General features: G+C 35.2%; 1 protein-coding gene across 5 annotated transcripts in view; it reads right to left on the bottom strand.

Annotated features, from left to right (window-relative positions):
* LOC126750102 (uncharacterized) overlaps nt 1-19,661 on the bottom strand; it is a 49,570-nt gene that overhangs the window by 10,959 nt on the left and 18,950 nt on the right. For 4 of the 5 annotated variants that reach the window (XR_007665624.1, XR_007665622.1, XR_007665623.1 and 1 more), the window contains one exon: nt 13,603-13,778. Coding sequence is in view for 1 of the 5 variants with exons in the window: in XM_050459606.1 (XP_050315563.1) it covers nt 13,603-13,778; nt 19,065-19,162 (274 nt within the window). In the remaining 4 variants the exon portion in view is untranslated. Of the gene's footprint in view, nt 1-13,602; nt 13,779-19,064; nt 19,480-19,661 lie in introns of those variants that run through there. The other variant, XM_050459606.1, reaches the window with a different exon arrangement.

The raw sequence follows: 19,661 nt of genomic DNA, 5'->3' as shown, positions 1-19,661 counted from the left end.
CAACAGTTTTATTGCTCATTCCCAGTTCCTCTCCAACACTTCTAATGGACCGTGTCGAATCAAGTTCTAGGGTACTGCAAACCATTTCTTCCCGCCGTTCTATATCCTGGACCACTTCAACAGGTGGTTCTTGACGTTTTGTGTGGCACAATCTTGAAGACAAAAAGATGTCTCAAAATGTAACCACATTTAAAACCGTTTTTGCACAAGGAATCGGTCTATTCTCAAATGTCACTGAAAACAAATCTCTACATTGTACTGCCGAATTGCCTCCATAAAACCATTTAATTAGTTGAACTATTTCGGAAGGGTATAAACAGCCATAGTGAAAAAACCTCGAAAATAACGCTCAAAAATAATTAATGCAACGTGCAGTAACACAGCAAAGTGAGGTCTGCTAACTCCCGGTTCAAAAAATAAAAACAAAAAATTCCGCCGCCTGCAAGCCGGAACCAAGCGGTGTTGCCATTATTTTGGGTAATACGTACATAGCTCACGATAACACGATCTGTATATATTATTTATAGTTGCCAAGATAATTGGCCTTATGGGAGGAGGGTAAAACAGTCAAACAACAAAACTCGAAAAATTAGAGATAAATTCCCTTGAACACAAAATAAGAATTATAGAGAAATGCTTCCTAAATTTATTATAGTCAATATTACTTAGATCCTATTTGTACCCTTCAAGATAATTGGATTTTGAGCGAGAGTAATGGTACAAGATAAAAAGTTTGTTTCAATAAGTGACTTAAAAGCCTCGAAGGCTCTGGAAAACTTGATATACCTATTTATTTATTATTTTTATTATTTATTGTTTATAAAACAATGCTATATATATATGCAGATTGTATCCGAGGATATGTGTGCCACTTACTATTGTATCAAAAGTATTTATTTTAAACTATCTCTAGAACATTTAATTAGTATGTTAAACTATGCTAGATAAGTAAGTATTTACAAGTAACACCACGAGCCCTGTCTCAGTGAAGTTGGCCCAACGCCCCAAAACATGATTTTTTAGAATTTATTTAAGGGATAACTAAAATTTTATTTCAAATATAATATTTTTGGTTTCTTGAAATGTTTATGGAAAGATAACAAAACCGACGCAGCTATTTTTAAAGCGTTTTAATTTCGATATTTTTTTCTTTGCAAAATGATTTTTCTATCGCAAAATACGTGATGGAAATAACTTAGTTGAAAGGTCTGTTTATGCGCTTCGATAAAATAAAAGTAGGCTGTGTAAAACAAATTGCGTTGCTAAGAACAATATTTTGCGTTGCTAAGAAGCCGATTTTGACATTTAAATCAACCTTCAATGCATTAGTGGTGTTGTTAACAATTAAAAATGGCTCGTGGTAAGGCTGTCTCTGACGAAATAAGAAAAGTGATCATTCACTTGCATTTAAAAGGTCAAAATGCTTCCCAAATCGCTGACAGTATTAACAAATCGAGGTATACAGTTCGAAATATTATTAAATTGTACAAAACAACGAGATCTGTTGCTCAAAAACCCAGAATTGGAAGTCGACCGCGTTATTCCAACACCAACTTAAGAGCCTTAAAACGGATTATCAAGGGAAATCGGCGTGCTAATTACAACGAATTGAAATTATTGTGGAATCAGGCAACAACAAAAAAGTTTTCAAGAGCAACCTGTCACAGAGCCGCCCAAAAACTGGGATTTAAAACTTACAAGTCAGGCTTAAATTATTTTTTTTTATTATTCGTTTTCAAGTTTCAGTATTTTTAGGCAAAAGAGAAACCCCTACTGACAAAAATTCAGAAGAAAAACAGGCTAGCGTGGGCTAAAGAACACAAATGATGGTCTTCGAACCAATGGAACTCGATTATTTGGAGTGATGAAGCCAGATTTGAAGTATCCGTTGGTGATAGTAGAAGTCGTGTAAGTTTAATATAAAATAAAAGTAAGAACTAAAGAAGAAGTATTTCAAAATGACTGTCTTAAAAAAAAATTAAGTTTCCGGCTTCTGTTATGATCTGGGGATCGATGTCAGCAAGTGGAGTGGGAAACTTACACTTTGTGGAAGGTATTATGAATGCTGATAAGTACATTAATGTGCTTGAAAATAACCTAATACCCCAAATTGAACAAATGCGTTTAAACAATATCGAATGTATCTTCCAACAAGATGGTGCCGCTTGCCATACGGCTAAAAAAGTAAAAGATTGGATGTTAGAAAACATAATTCCAGTTTTAAATTGGACGTCGAGTAGTCCAGATCTATCGCCGATTGAAACCTTGTGGCATATCATGAAGAAGAAGCTCAGATCGAATCCCGCAAGAACGGTTCCAGAATTGCGAACCCGTCTCCAAGAAATTTGGAACAGTTTTACACCAGATGACTGTCAAACATTAGTTGACACTATGTTAAGACGTATCAAAGCAGTAATCAGTGGAAAAGGCGATGTAACGCAGTGGTAATTTGCTGCTATTTGGTTTTGTTGATTTTTATTAATCGACAGATTTTTTGAATTTTTGTAAGATATTTTTCCTCAGTTATAAAACATGTAGTATTTTAAGCTAATATTAAATAAAAAGATCATATGTTATCAGAAATACCTTTTAGTTTTTAATACGTTTTCGCTAATATGTCAAATTTCATAAAAAATCCTAGTTTTGATAGTTGGGCCAACTTCACTGAGACAGGGCTCGTATATAGAAAAATACCTGACGCAACCAAGTTATAACCATAATATTGCATTTAAATTTTTATATATTATTTACTTTTTTAGTTGATCTTTTAGTACGAGTAAGTACAAATTCCTTGAAACTAAGTTAATAAGTATTGTACCTACATAATTAGCATGCCTTTACGTGGAACTATAATTTTGTTAATATCGAGGCGTCTCACGGCTGTAGTTGTCATTAACTGATGACTGATATAGCTCATGAAGCTTATTAACAAAAATGCTACCATCGCCAAAAATAACCGCTGCCTGGTGGCCGCAATTTTTATACTGACTGTGTCCTTTTGATGTTGGTCACTTTCAACATTCTCAGTGTTGCCAACAAAAGATATAATGAATAAAGGTGATGAGGTTGACGGCGCTGACGTTTGACATGTGATCTGTCATGAACTTAAAGCCATATTTTGGCGAGTAAGCGCCTTACTCGGCTGCGCTCGAATGACGTCATGTCTAGCAGCTGTCAGAGTTTAAATATTAGCTATATCTTTCATCGGTATTGAATTTGTTCTGAAGACTGACCTAAACCATGAAAACACTGTTTGAAATAAAACACATGTTTTCGAGTCTAAATCCGATCTTATATATTTTTAGGATCAGATCTAGATCGTGACAAAATACAAATTAATTTCGCCCTGAAAACGTTTATAAAGGGCAGACATTTTCCCAAGAGGAAATACAATAAACAAAAAAGTAACTGGCGTAAACATAATCTCACTCATATTTTTTTCCACAGAAATAAGCATCTAATCTAAATCAATTTAAAAAAAATATACGTGCAACCTCAGCTTTACGCTCTTCACTGTATTTTTTGCAAATCTATTCGCTCTTTTGATAATTTATTTTTTTCTGCATTTTTATTTGGTTTGGTCTTAATGTCTTAACTGTCTCATATACATTAATATTAAAACTAATACTAAGAAATATAATGCTTCTCAACTCAAAAAATATCAAAAAATTGAAATTAATATTTATTGTTTGTATAGCTTCCCATTGACTTTGACATATCGAATTTATTTGCGGTCTCGGGAGACCGCTAACAAACGCTTAAAGCGCCTTATATGGTGACGTCATGACTTGATCGCTCACACCACTGACATAATAGAATGGACGGGCCCCCACTAATTACGTGCCGTGTAATCTTTTGGCTCCAACATATGAGAGAGAGAGGTCCGAGAAAAAGTAGGAGCTAATTTGGGCAGAAGCAGGTTGAGAGTCGTTATTTTAAATGGTGTTTCTTATGTGTGTTTGTTTAGTTAGAAGTGTTTGCCTTCTAGTATCAAAGGAAGCTTGAAATAAGGACAAAATGGTTCAATCTTGTTCTGCTATAAACTGTACAAACAGGTGGAAAAAAGGAGGAAGCACATTTCACAGGTATAATAGTATAAATTAGATTTTACTGTTTTAAGTGTTTTATTGCTAATTTTGATGAGATTTGTTTGTTTTTAATTTAAAAATAAAATTTGATTCAGTATACCTATAACTGATGTTAATTGCCGGAAAGCTTGGCTAGATGCTATAAAAAGAAAAGACTACAACCCCAAAAATGTATCAATTTGTGAAAAACATTTCTTGGAGTCGGATTATAAGCTTAATTTCCATGGAAGCAGAATTCCCAAAAAAGGTGTTCCTTCTGTCTTTAATTTCCCAAAATATTTGAAGAAAGCTTCTAATTCAAAATGAAAGATTTTAAAGGGGAATAAAGTTTTAGAAGGTAAAGTTTTAAAGGCATAATATATAAAATATACACTTGAGTATACATGTATGAGCTATATATTATTAATATACATATTATTTGTATACTTATTATTGCCATATAAATTGTTGTGAATATCCAAAGTTCACCTGTATTAATAATATTTTGATATATGTAGCGACCTCTATGATGTAAGCGTTGTACTAAACTATAAGTATTGCTTGTTGCCTACTTTGTTAGTTTACCGGTCTTACTTTTTTTTTACTTAGCAGTCCATTAAATGTTTTTGTCGCGTCAACAAGTTGTTTTCTTTTTCGAGTTTTCCCAACGATTATTCCCTAAGTGTTCTATTCTGATTATAATTACAACAGGTTATGGGGCCAGGTCCCTAGATCTAAAGTACTGCGTATTCAGAGTATTTCGTTTACGGGATTATCAGTAGTTCGGATTTCGCGAAGGAGTCGTTTTGTCGTGTCGCGTCGCGTGTGTCTCGCAAAAACAAAATGGCCGTCAATTACTTGACGAGTGTGCCAAAGCTTTTAGGTCGTGAGAACTACGATGAATGGGCATTTGCCGTTGAGAATGTGTTTGTGCTAGAGGGCTTAAGCAAATGCATCAATGGGCAAGAGACTGGTACAACACTGATTACAAAAGCAAAGGCAAAGTTGGTGTTGACAATTGATTCGGCCTTGTATCCGCATGTCAAGGATGCAGAGACAGCCCAAGAAGTGTGGACCTACCTGAAAAGACTGTACGATGACAGTGGGTTTATGCGTAAGATAGGGCTGTTGCGTACGCTTATATCCGCTAGGCTCGAGAACCATAAAAGTATGGAATCCTACCAGATCGTGGAGACGTCACAGAAATTAAGTTTGTAATTATGTTTATAAACTAATAATGTAATAATGTAGTAATGTATATTAATAATGTAATAATGTTTATAAACTGAATGTTTCTAAGGATACATTATCATGTTTTCAAGTAGTTGGTAGTGACGTTTGGCATCAGCGTTTAGGCCACATAATGATAGTTATTTAAATAAGACAGCTACTCTGGTTGAATGTCTTATTTATAAGGGTCAAGTGAAAACCGGAAGTTGTGAGGTATGCTGTAAGGGCAAACAGGCTCGTTTGCCATTCCCCAAAGAAGGTAGTCGTGCTGAGGGAGTGCTACAGGTAATTCACAGTGACATCTGCGGACCCATGGAAACTAAATCATTGGGCGGAGCCAAGTATTTTCTCACCTTTATAGATGATTACAGTCGTATGTGCTTTATTTATTTCCTGAAGACAAAGGACGAAGCATATGAGAAGTTCAAGGAGTTTAGAAATCTTGTTGAGAATCAATTGAACACAAGAATTAAGATTCTTCGAAGTGACAATGGTGGCGAGTTCCGTAACAAACTTTTTAGTGGTTATTTAAAGAATGCTGGCATTATACATCAGACATCGAACAGCCACACACCTCAACAACATGGCATGGCGGAACGGTTTAACCGAACCATAGTTGAGAAAGCAAAATGTCTCTTGTTCGACGAAGGTCTAAGTAAAAGTCTTTGGGCGGAAGCATGTAGTGCAGCATGTTACCTAAAAAATCGTTCAGCATCCTCAACACTCTCGAAAACCCCTTATAAACTGTGGACAGGCCGAAAACCAAACGTGAGTCACCTAAGAGTATATGGGAGCACAGTGATGGTTCATGTACCAAAAGTGAGTCGCAACAAATGGGATCAGAAGTCTGTAAGACATGTCCTAGACACATCATACCATATCTAGGGTATGACGAGACCACTAAGGGCTATAGATGTTACAACCCTATAACCAGAAAAGTTATTGTCAGTCGGGATGTCACTATTATGGAGAGGCCAAGTAAAGCTGTGTCCACTAATGTCGATGCTGCTCAGGAGGCAGTTTCTGTTGCCAGTAATGTAGAAGAAGGTGCAGTTGCAGTGGGGGAAGAAAGTGAATTGTCTTCTTTAAGTTTCTATGACTCATTGTCAAATGACAATAATAATAATAATAATATAATAATAAGCCTTTATTTCCAACAGGCAACTTGCCCAATAACAGGAAACAGTTGCAAAACAATGAAAAATATAGTTAAAAAAAAACACACACAAACAAACCTAAAAGAATGAAAAGAAAAGAAAAAGAGTAAAGTAAAGTCACATTCTCAAAAGTTATCCAAAGAATTAGAACAAATAACTATTAATATGATATAAAAACCCAATTATAAAAGTTTAACAATATAATCACATATTCATACAATGAAATGTTGTCAGATTCTGACGATAGCTATGTATCTGATGTGCCAACAGTGTTGCCAAGTAATCCTGATGTGCCAAGAAGATCACAAAGAGAGCCTAAGAAAAAGTGCTTGGATGAATATGTCACATATTTTGGTGCAGTTGGAGCTCCAGATGGTGTGATGGATGTGCCAAAAACAGTAGCTGAGGCATTCTCAAGAATGGATGGGCATAAGTGGAAACAGGCGATGATGGAAGAGATTAACTCCTTTAATGAAAATAACACTTGGGAGTTAGTGGAGCCACCAAAGGATGGCACAGTGGTTAAGTGTAAGTGGGTGTTCAAAGTCAAAAATTATAGTGAAAATACTTTTGACTTGTAGCAAAAGGTTATTCTCAAAGAGAGGGTATTGATTATGCCGAAACTTTTGCTCCAGTCATGAGACATTCAACATTTAGGTTGTGAATTGGTTTAGCCGCTAAGTTAGATTTAAAAATTATACATCTTGACGTAAAGAAGGCATTTTTAAATGGGGATTTAAGAGAGAATGGTTTCATGCAACAGCCAGAAGGTTTTATTTATAAAAATAATGCAAATAAGGTGTTTAAGTTAAAAAAGGCTATTTACGGGCTAAAACAGTCTGGCCGTGCATGGAATGAGAAGCTAGATATGGTTTTGAGGGATATTGGGTATACTAAATCAAAACTAGAGCCTTGCCTTTACATCAAGAGAAATAAAAACGGTTTATTAACTATCCTAGCGCTATACGTTGATGATTTTTTTATGTTTTCTTCAGATTGTGATGAACTTGAATTTCTTGAAGGTCACCTTAATTCAAAATTTAAAATTAAAAACCTTGGTGAAGCCAAACAGTTTAAGAATTAGTCGTGATCACAATAAAGGATGTATTAGTATTGATCAGGAACAGTATATTGAAAATGTACTAAAGCGCTTTGGCATGTTAGATAGTAAAATTGTTTGTACATCTCTAGAAAGCAGTGTCAACATGTCAAGGGAGCCACTTGTGATGGTAACATTCCATATCAAGAGCTGATAGGAAGCTTAATGTATTTAGTAGTCATGACACGCCCTGACATTGCTCATGCAGTGAATCTGCTTAGCCAATTTAATAACTGTTATACTAGATTATATTGGCAATGTGCAAAGCATGTGCTCAGATATTTGAAGGGCACCAAACATTTTTCCATGAAGTTTAGTAAAGATAATTGTGAGGCAAATTCTAAAATAGTAGGGTTTGCAGATGCCGATTGGGGTTCTTGTAAGCAAGATAGAAAGTCTAGAAATTAGATTAGAAATTTGTGGTTTGAGATCACTGGTAAATTGGATTGCATTGAGATTTTAAATGACAATCAAAGTGCTCAAAAACTAGCCAACAATCCAGTTCCATGATCGCTCTAAACATATAGATATACTTTACCATTTTTTGAGAGATGCAATTTTAGAAAATCAAATTGATGTTAAGTATATTTCTACTGAAGAAATGGTAGCCGATATCCTAACCAAACCGTTACAAAATGTTAAAAACAGAAAATTTGTAAAATATTTAGGTTTGTGTGAAAGTTAAAGTGTTTTTTTTCTGTTTGCTATTTGGCGAGTTGTTTGGCTCATGTGAACATTTGGTTAAGTGGGGGTGTTGTGAATATCCAAAGTTCACCTGTATAAATAATATTTTGATATATGTAGCGACCTCTATGATGTAAGCTTTGTACTAAACTATCAGTATTGCTTGTTGCCTACTTTGTTAATTTACCGGTCTTACGTGTTTTTTTACTTAGCAGTCCATTAAATGTTTTTGTCGCGTCAACAAGTTGTTTTCTTTTTCGCGTTTTCCCAACGATTATTCCCTAAGTTTCTATTCTGACTATAATTACAACATAAATTACTTGTATAGTATGTGAAATTATTTCTTTAACCTTAAAACCTCATGAAATTGAAACTTTTAGCACTTAAGTTTTGGTCATCCTAATAATAAAAAACCATACCTACAGATTATATAAAAAAAGTTTATAATAAAAACCTCTCATTATTTAAATAATGTGTTTTAGTTTAAGATACTTTATTTATATATCTTTAAATATAAGTAATAATATTTGTTGGTAAAACATCTCGCATACGTCATTAGACTTTACATAGAATTATAATCATTCAATGAATCCAAAAAAATTATAAAACCTATAAAAAAAATCAAAACTCCATTATACATGATTATTCTTATTTAAGCTTTTATGCAAGAAATGATAGTGACTGACGACTGAAAAACACTAAAAATTTTAAAAAATGCTTTGTTAAAAAACCGTAGTTATTAGATATACCTATATGATGTTGATTTTTTTTAAGATTTTTTAATACCAATATTTTTCAAATTATTTAGTATAGAATTAAAAGACAAGAATTTAAGAATTTCTGTTTTTAATTTTTCATAAAATATTATAAAGAATAAATTAAATCAAATTATCAACAAATAACTTTTTTTTATTACATTTTCATCATGATTGGTCATATTCTAATATCACTTTCTAAATTTCTTCTATTTTTTGAATGTCTATGGGGAGCATTAATAATAAGGAGGAATAAAAATTTGCCCAAATTAGCTCCATCCTTCACATGCTCTCTCACACTGTGATGGGACTGATGTCGTCGCGCGACCGCCGGTCCATTCTACTATGTCAGTGGGCAACACGCATTTCTCTATATTTGTGTTCTGTGAGTAAGGCTGGACGCACACAGAAAGAGCAAAGCAGTTTTAGTCTATATATTTGTGTTCTGTGCTTTTAGTCAAAACCGTTTATGCTTCAGACGAAAACTTTTTAGTTTCTACATGAAACATTTTGTTTAAAACAGAAACAACATGTTTCTACAACCAGTTTAAGTCAAGATATCGACTGAGAACGATGAATCAGTTGAGATTGCACTTATTTAGGATTTAGGAGAGTTGTGTTTTTAATTGATAGCTCGGGCCGTTTCATGTGCGATGATGTATTGCCATCCTTTGGCTCCGCCCTCCTGTTATTAGAGTCCGAGTCGGTCGTTCTCAAGGTCTCAGCGAAGCTTTTTTTTTGGTTGTTTGTGTTTTTTATATTTGGGTTTTTTGGGCAGCACCAATAGCTCGCCGGATGGTCACCGCCGCAATTGCAACACTCAGCCGGGGTTGCTCTGTTTTTACACATTCTGAATAGAAATGTTCGCCCTTGCACTTGTGGCAAGGATTATTCCTGGCAGCGATGACACTGCCCAAGTTTGCGTCCCAGTTTTTTGTGTCTCTTAACACTACTTTTGGGACTTTGTTAATATTTGTGATGGGATCCTCCCTTTGCCCGCTAGGGAAAGGTCGTTTAAGGGCATGTACAGTCGATTTTTTTTTAATTTTGGCGTAGGATTTTCGGTGGAGTTTTGGATGGGATCTGAGGCTGACGATGTTGAGGGGACTGGCTTCCTGTTTGTTGTTATTTCAGGATGAACCAGTTCCGAGGCCGGCTCATTTCCGTCTTGTGAGGGCGGAGACAGGCCCGCGTCTTCCCTGGTTCTTTTATTTTTATGCTCCTTTTGATTTCCATCACAGACCCCCCTATGCCGTCAGTTTCTCTTTGAGTTTGGAATTTTTCATGGTAAGGGTTTCGTTTTGAGTCAACACCTCCCCGAGTTTACATATTTTAAGTCCGAGATCTGCCCATTGAGAGATTGGTTTTCAGAGATTAACTTGTTTATCTTTTGTTCAAACAATTGTACTCTCTCGATGATCTGAGAGTTTCTAAGTTTAATCTCATACATTTCGTTTGCGTTTCTCTCAATTTGTAAATCTCGTTCCCGAATTTTCTCCTCGAGTTTGCGTACTCTTTCCTCGCTTTGTCTAATTTCTCCTCCTCTCTCTTGTCTGCTTGTCGTTCTCTTGTATTCTTCGCTTTTGGTGGATCTATCCGTTGAGTATCCGTCGGACACGTCCATTCTTTGCTTGTCCTCTGTTTTTTTTCGGCGATAGTTGTGCCCCCCACTGACGATGGGGGGCGAGTTGACGTTTTTCTCCGCCGTTGTTACTTTGGAGTCTTCTCCGCTTGATGAAATTGGGTGTATCGCTGTGTATTCAATGGATGACTTTTAAACTGACGTGCTCATATGGCAATCGAATAGAATGAAGAATAATGAAAACGAATAGTTATTATAGTTATACGTTTGCTATCTGCTGATTTTATAGGGAATGGACCTCATAACATCCCCCTTTAGAAATGAAAGTCAATGGAACGAATGTGTCGAGTTGTTTTAACTTGTCCGCTCGATCAAAAGCGATTTGCGTTCAGTTCTGGCTGCACTTCTACTAATCTAATAAAAAAATATATGTGAATAATTTGTTTTTATTGGATTAATATAACTTCCGAAGGTATCGTAGGTGTGGTAATTCAAAAGTATTTTAATTTAATGTTCTATTTAGAAAAAAGACCAATATTCTTTTTAGACATAAAATTAATTATGTTTAGTACTACAAAAGAATAATAATTAGAAAATATGGCTACATCCATGTACATTTATGTTATATGTTATACAGATTCTGAAATATGCTACCCCATCACACCCTTAACACCTGATACAACCTAGCCTTCATACATGTTTTGTCGCATTTATAGTAAATAGCGGGATAGTAATTGAAGTTTCAAATATCTGAGGAAAGATCCCAGAGCTGAGTATTACATTGGTCATGTGTAAAAGAAGTTTCTTGAAACTAGTATGATTTATTTTTAAAATATTTGCACTAATATTATCATCCCCAGTTGATTTCGAGTCTTTTAGCAAGTTTATGATAAACGTTATTTTCTTTTTATTTGCAGGCTTACAAAAAATGCTATGTTCTTTTGATTTATACATTTAGAATCTCTTTTGTTCTTTAGACTTACATTTTTCTACCAGTTTTAAGCCTACTGTGCTAAAAAAAATATTAAAATCATTGAAAATAACATTCCGGTTAGTGGTCTCCTTTGCATTATGCTTTTTGATGACATTAATACTATCTCGCTCATAGTTTCCATTAGTTGCCTTATTTATTATGTCCCAAACATTATACTATTGTTTTTGAATTTTTCATATTTACGTTTATTGTGTTCTTATAGTAAATAACTTAGTGTTATTGACTATTTTTGACAATTTATTACGATAATTAACGTAAGTTTGAAACGTCTCGGGACTTCAGTAGACTGTTTTTCAAGCTGGTTTCTATGACGAATTGAATTCACTAGCCCCAGAGTAATACATGTTTTAATACTTCTTTTTATGCTTGACGTCATCAATATGTTTTTTTTAATGAAAACCACCATTTTTTAATGCATAATCAGGAAGAACGCATTTTTTTACCAAGGATATGGTACAAATGTGGTTACATAAGCAATTTTGAACGAAAAATGATGATAAAATGTAAAATTAAATAAATACCTATCTAAATTAAATGTTGGTATTTTGGTTTTTGTTGTCAGTGTCAAAAAGTGAATGTATTTTGGTGCAATTATATGAAGTATTTTAATATTTGCAAGTAGTCTTTATTCTTTTTGAGAGGCGAAAACAGTGTCATCCTGCGTTTTATTAGTAACTACACTTTATTACCTACTGTTATTGTATGAAATATGAGAAAATTAACCAAACGTGAAAGAATCGAAATCTTGTGCATGATTGGTTTCGGAGATATGTCGCGTACTTAAAAGGAGGTAGTTCAGTTGTTTAATGCAACTCATCCTGATCGGTCGCCTATTAGCTAAAGCATGGTAAGCAGAGTTGAAGCAAAGTTTTGTAAATTCGGGCATGTTCGGGATACTCAAAAAGCTGGTCGGGGTTCAATAACTGAAGAAGATGAACTTAACGTTCTGTTAACGGTCCAAGATAATCCCAAAGCCACAGACACGGCTACTAATGTTAATTTATCGCGATCTACTGTGCATAAAGTATTCAAAAAATTAAAGTTCCACCCTTATAAAATAATCTACTTCAAGAGCTAGCGGAAGATGATTTTGATCGCCGAAATGAATTATGTGAGCAAATGCAGCAATTATGTAATGATAATAGTTTTGTAAAACGGATAATATCTTTTGACGAAGCAACGTTTACTCTAAACGGCCATATGAACAGATAGATGTGGACATGCCATGAGAATTATCGATACTGAGCGACCGAAAACCCTTATTGTTTCACAGAATGTCATACACCTCTCAAAAAATCAATGTGTGGTGCGGTATAGTGGAAGGAAGAGTTTTAAGACCTTAAAAGGTAAGAGCTATTTGGACTTTCTTTAAAATGATCTTATCTCCGCTCTAATAACTTTGTATCCGGATTTGGAAGAACCCGACATGTGCCAATGTGATCTTTTTTTTCAGCAACATGGAGCCCCGCCACATTATGCTTTACCCGTTTGCAATTATCTAGACCAAGTTTTTCCAAACCGTTGGATAGGTAGACGAGGGTTCACTGAATGGCCACCCAGATCGCCAGATTTAACTCTTCTCGATTACTTTTTATGGGGATACTTAAAAAGTAAAGTGTATGCCACTAAACCAGCGAGTTTAGAAGATTTAAAAGAATAAATACGCCAGGAAATTAGAAATATTACTCGAGATATCATTGACAACGTTTAAAAGGAATGTTTACATCACCTTGGTTATTGTCAGGTTATTAACGGTGCTCAACTTGAACATATCCTTTGTAAAAAAAAAATGCGTTCTTTCTGATACTGCATTAAGAATGGTGGTTTCCATTTAAAAAATATATTGATGACGTCATATCTTTTTTTAGCCTACCTGTATATTTAATTTCGAAATCGACGGGTTCAGGCCTTTTTTTTGAGAAACGGTCCATTTCATTTTTATTGAATTTATCCGCTACTTTACGATTGCACTGAATACAAAATATTTAGGAAAAGTAATTTAACTAAAAATTATAATTCTGATTGGCTACTTACCCCCATAATGTCCCTTATATCCTACCAAGGAGGCCGCGGCAAATATTAACCCTTTTAGTAAAATCAGCACCAATAAATTCGACAAATTTAAGGAGATAATTTGGGATTCGCCGTCGCCATTTTGTCGGGCCATCAGGTGGGTCGCTATGGTTGACAAGACGTTTGACGTATCAAATCTAAAAATTGTATTTTTTTTAAAATTATTTAGTAGAGCAAAGTGAGATTTCTTAGAAAAATCTGCTGGTATCAAAATTATAATTTTTCCATTGGATTAATCGGACAATACAAGCTAATAAAGAGCACCGTGTCGATGGGTTTATTTTGATTTTTAGAAAAATAAGTTTTTACTGAAGGTCATTGTAGTCAATGTCATAAAGCCCATTGCTAGATTTTTTTTTGCACTTTTTCAGTGGCACACACTTGGACATTATAACGAGGACCAGAATGTTAAGGCATATTTTACATAGGGTCTGACGAGCACAATACAAGTTCTTAATGGCTTAAATGATTTAGGTACTATGTAGGGTGCAAAACGTAGGGAAAATTAATAAGGTTTCTTCCAATATCAAACTACATTGATACTTTGAGACATTTAGCTCCATGCCATTTACAGCGCACCATTATTCGGTAGAACTATTTATGTGCGACTGTAATTCATTATTTGTCAGTATAACTTTAAATTTAAGGTCAGCGGAGAATAATAAAAAGTTGCTATTTTCGAAATATTTATGAATATCATTGCTAGATAAGTTATCTAAGTATCAGGGGTCTTAAATGTGATCCCCGAATAACACCGGACTTAAAGCTCAAGTTTAAAAATCATAGTCTCATGGTTAACACGATTAAAGGCCTTGGAAAAGTCAGTGTATATGGAATGAACCTGGTATTCATTCTCCAGGGCCTCTAACAGTAGGTGGTTGTAACTCAGGAGGTTTAGCTCTGCAGATAATCCGGCACGAAAACCACTCCCAAGGTGCTCACAAATAAAGGTTTCAAAAATCTTAGGTATAGTCCTAAGAATGCTTATTGGCATGTAGAGCAAAAATCTACAACCACCGGGTGAGACATTTGAAGATGCGTTACGATCAGTCACGCCTGAAACAGGTCTACCACACGTGCGGTGTCAGAAGTCATAAAGTCCTTGCTGATATTGCACGTTTAGTTCGACTGGCATATCCAGATGTCCAGAAAAAGATTAAGTAAGTGACACACTAAAATGCGGCAGGCGTTACTGCTAGCTTATTCTAAGCTAGTAGATACACTAACATGGACCTTTGAATTCAAAGCTGCCACAGGAAGCACACGAACAAGGGCTAGGTTCGTGTCCGGCAAATCATTCCAGGGAAAGATAATTTTGAAGATTCGCTCAAGCGGATCATTAAAAAGGATATTAGAGGACTGCGAGTATTATCAGCGGGAAAGGAAGATAGATGCTCCATTGTTAAGAACCACCATGGGCAATGGTTGGCAAAATGGAAACATTAAAAAAAAAAACTAAGGGGAATCTGTAAACAGTCTAACTAAACTGAATAAAAAAAGGAAGAAACCGACTTAGAACGAAGATGCCAATAAATAGTAATGAAATAAACTCTAAGTCACAGGTCTCAAATTTATTAAATTAAAGTCAAAGGATTTCACGTGTCGATGATTGATTGAAAATTATATGATTCATATTTATGATAGGGTAAGTCCGGGAGAGACGCCCCATCGGGAGAGATGGCCAAAGCTCGTGGTTCGCATATATATTTCGCTAGAGGCGCGTTGTTTTAGTGTGTAACGATTGGGTTTTCAATGACCATGTGTAGTTGATGTCGAAAGTCAGTGCCGGTAATAACATCGCCCTAATTGTTTACGTTTTTTTTTTAAGGTATGTTTAATATTTATTTTGTAGTGTATAATATTTTGTGAATATTTATTTTTTGTAAGCGTTTTCAAAATTTTAGAAGGTATTTGTATAATAGCATGTCAAAGAGACTATTTAAACTTATTTAGGTTTACTAAATATACCTTAGTCGCAAACTATGGGGTGGGGCATCTCTCCCATGCATTTGGGATAGATGCCCCATTGAAATTTTTAAAGATTATGTTTTAAACATTGTATGCCTTTTTTGCAGAATGCCTACCGAATACAAGCGCAAATGCCCAGAAAGGGCTCGTTGGACCAAAGAGGAGTTGATTGCGGCTTTACAGGCTATTGAAAGTGGTGAAATGGGTATCAATCAAGCCTCCCGAAACTTCCCTCAAGAACATTGCGCCGCCGACGGGCAAATAATAATACCGAAAAAACAGCCCTAAGACCATCTTCAATACTAGGCAAGCACAATGAGGAAAAGTTGGTATTGCATATTAAAAAAATGCAGTTAAGGGGTTTTGCACCTACACGTGATGATGTAAGACATATTGCTTACAAATTTGCCACAGCCCTTGGTATAGACCATAGATTTAACGTAGACAGTGAGAGAGAGGGTTATGACTGGCTCAATTCGTTTCTGAGGCGAAATAGTTCATTATCGGTACGAAAATCTAAAGGCGTGTCTGTTGCTCGGGCAGTGGGAATGTCAAGACCATGTGTAACGGAGTACTTTGAACGTTTGGTTTCCATTTTACAGGAAAATGATATCATGACTAAACCTGGGCACATATACAACATGGATAAATCTGGTTTGCAGCTCTGCAATAAAGCAACACAAGTTATTGCTACTAAAGGATCCAAACAGGTCTCTTCTATAACCTCGGGTGAAAAGGGTGAGACTATTACAGTGATTGCATGTTGTAATGCTGAAGGAACATTTTTACCACCAGTTTTTATTATGAAAGGAAAAAATAAAAAAGCTGAATGTGAAGATGGTATGCCACCAGGATCTTATGTTTATATGTCTGCAAAATCAGCCTATATAAACTCTGACATTTTTCGTGACTGGCTAACAGAGCAGTTTTTTCCTAGAAAACCTCCAGGAAAAGTTCTTCTTTTGGTAGATGGGCATGCCTCGCATCACAGTTCTGGAGAAACGCTTGAGTATGCTGATGAGAATAACGTTAAAAATTCTAAACCTACCTAGTCACACAACTCATTTCCTACAGCCTTTGGACCGAGCTGTTTTTAAATCTCTAAAATTAGCGTGGAACAACGTGTGCAATAAATGGATGAGATCAACTCCTTCACGAAAAATTAGTAGGCTACAATTTGGTACATTAATATGAGAGGCTTGGGCCAAAGCAGCAACAACCTCAAATGCAATATCTGCATTTAAAAGTGAAGTTAAAAATGAATTTAAAAATGAAGGGCAACACTCCCGGATACTCGGGAGAGATGGCCAGCATTCCGGATTTATAGTTTAGTTATTTTCGGTCAAAAATCTTAAGTTTCCTTCAGTTTTATATTCCGGAAAAGATGTCTAATTAGTATAACAGTCTTCACACATTAGATAACTTTTCTTTAATAAAAGAAAGTTTTGAGATATTAACTTAACAAAAAAAGTAGGGCATCTATCCCGGACTTACCCTAATATAATTTTAATATGTATTAACTAGTCTCCGTCCGATTTTACCAATTTTAACTTAATTTCTACCCTTGACTTGTATCATGTAGTGTTGTTCTCTGCTTCTGTTTTCGTTCTTTTTATTTGTGAATACACAAGTGGATCTGATGATGCCTAGCACGGGCGAAACACGTGTAATGCTTTGACTTTAATTTAATAAATTTGAGATCTGAGAGTTTATTTCATTACTATTTAATGTAAGCCGGTCTCTTTGAAGAAAGATGGACTATTTCTTAGAAGATGCCGTATTTTCCGAATATCATCCGAAGTCATATTAAGCATAATGGAACTTATTTTAGAAGAGTAAAGAACATATTTTGGAGTAGCAAAGACCTTGAGAAAAATGAGGGAAAGATTGGGCTGGGGCAGTAGCAAAGTGACTCAAAGAACTATTGCAGAAATTGCGTTGTATATTTGGCAAGCAATGGGCCGCAGAGTAAACAGATAGCTTTGACGCTCTAATACAAGGTGGGAAGGCCTTTTAAAAGGATTGTTATTGACAATGCAAAAGAATGGATGTGCCAATTTGGTGCACCTTTCGAGTTACATTCAAACCAAGGACGAAATTTCAAATCCAGCTTGTTCCAGAACATCTGTTAGATGCTTGGAATCAAGTAAACGAGAACTACCACATTACATCCGCAGTCAGATGGCATGGTGGAAAGCATGAATAGAACCATTAATCGGCATTTGGCTAAAATAATCTTTAGCCACCAAACAGACTGGAATAGCTTTTTAAATTTCTTTCTCTTGGCTTATTGATCGGCCATCCATGAAAACACAGGAGTATACGGCGAGTGATAAGAAGCGAACTTTACTCTTATGTGATATGAAGTTTGGTTGCCTGGACTGCCTCTTTATTATGGAAACCACGAAGACGCTGAGCTTTCGGCAAATCCAACCAGAGCTAGATTTAATTTTCGATTCATTCATGGCATATGACGGTACGGCGTAATATGTAATGTACAGCAGTACCTGTTTACTGCTCCACCTGAGTATACTCGGAAGCTGTGTGGTTAAGCATTTGAAAAATTCTGGAGAAATAATAGCTGATATATCCGCAGATAAATTTGCGGAAAAATTCAAGGGCTGCGTCAAGCACTCAAGAGAACTAATGAAGCGATCAACCTATAAAGATGTTTGGATGCTTTGTGTTCTCTAAAAGAGGTGTTGCTTGCTGAGAAGCCTGGCGTTTTCCCAGCTAGCCTGTAGTCTCGATAAGTTGAACTGACTGGACGATGATTCGCAATATTTAAGAAGTAGTTTTCAGATTTACATCAGGCATCCAAGTTCTGATGTGTTGAAGGAGTCTGTTATAATTCTAAAAGTCGTTCTCTGCAGAAACGCATGGATTAATATTTCTACAAGAGGTTCTGTTAAAAGAGGGGAACAAGTTTATCGAATTTTCCGGAACAATAGTATAGCTAAAATGTGAGCCAGCTCAAGTCACAATATTGGCGCGACTTTTAAATCGAAATAAATAATAGGCAATAAATACAGTGTAAGTAAATGTTTCTAGTAGTGTTAAGTGTGTACTTGAGTAATAAATCGCTTGACTATTTTAGCGAAAAGAATAATAAGATCGCTACATTATTGTCAAAATCCATATATTTTAAACAAAATAGATTGAAATATATAGACTTTGGTATTCTATGTTCCTAATATCTTTTCGAGTTCTCCATAAAAAAATATATAAGCGCAAGATAAACCTTGCTTGCTCTACGTAATATCTTTCAAAATTTATTTACTTCATAAAAACTTTTTGGGAAAAATGTTTTAATTTACAGAAAACTGCTGATGATAAAAATACAAAAAAATGGTGCAGATGTTAAGAAAAGGGAAAAGTGCCTTAATTAAAAACAAAAATCTTCTAAAAAAATTCAGTACCAAAAGACAAAAAAAACAATTTCCATCTTCTCTTACCTCACATTATCACCAGTATAAGCATTTTCCGTAACAACATTAGCGACAGCACAACTAAGACTAACCGAGAGCACCAATAACCACCTAAGTGACAACATGGTGTTACAAACTAGTCTCTCGAGCACATTATTGCGTTATATATGAAGACACACCACCGATTTCCTGTATTATTATTACCAACGGTGCGTAAAAAGTTTATATAAAAATGAATCTTTGTTTTGTTTAAACGAGCCTCATTATACAGGGCAAATTGTATTGTCTTTTAAAATGAAATGGTTAAAGTGAGAGCGTAGGGAAAGCTTGATTATCTAAAGATGACGGCCGTTTAGGGTTCGAAACGTTGCTATTAATAAAAACAACAATATCTTAACTAGGGAGCGTTTTTTGAACTGTTCTTTTTATGAAAAGTATAGCATGACGAAAGTCTAATTGCCTGAAGAAATCCTGTTTGCGAATCGAAACGTTGCAATGAAAAACAATATTTTAGTCTGAAATACGTATCGTAATTTTTTAAGAACGATAATCAGCTTATCTTAAGTGGAGAATGTTTTATAAGATCTTCAGTTCAAGTGTTTTTCTAGAAAAATTGTTATATAA

The sequence above is a fragment of the Anthonomus grandis genome, chromosome 2 (genome assembly GCF_022605725.1).
Source record: "Anthonomus grandis grandis chromosome 2, icAntGran1.3, whole genome shotgun sequence".
Lineage (NCBI taxonomy): Eukaryota > Metazoa > Arthropoda > Insecta > Coleoptera > Curculionidae > Anthonomus > Anthonomus grandis.
Note: the sequence above shows the minus strand (reverse complement) of the source record. Positions and strands in the feature narration are given on the sequence as shown.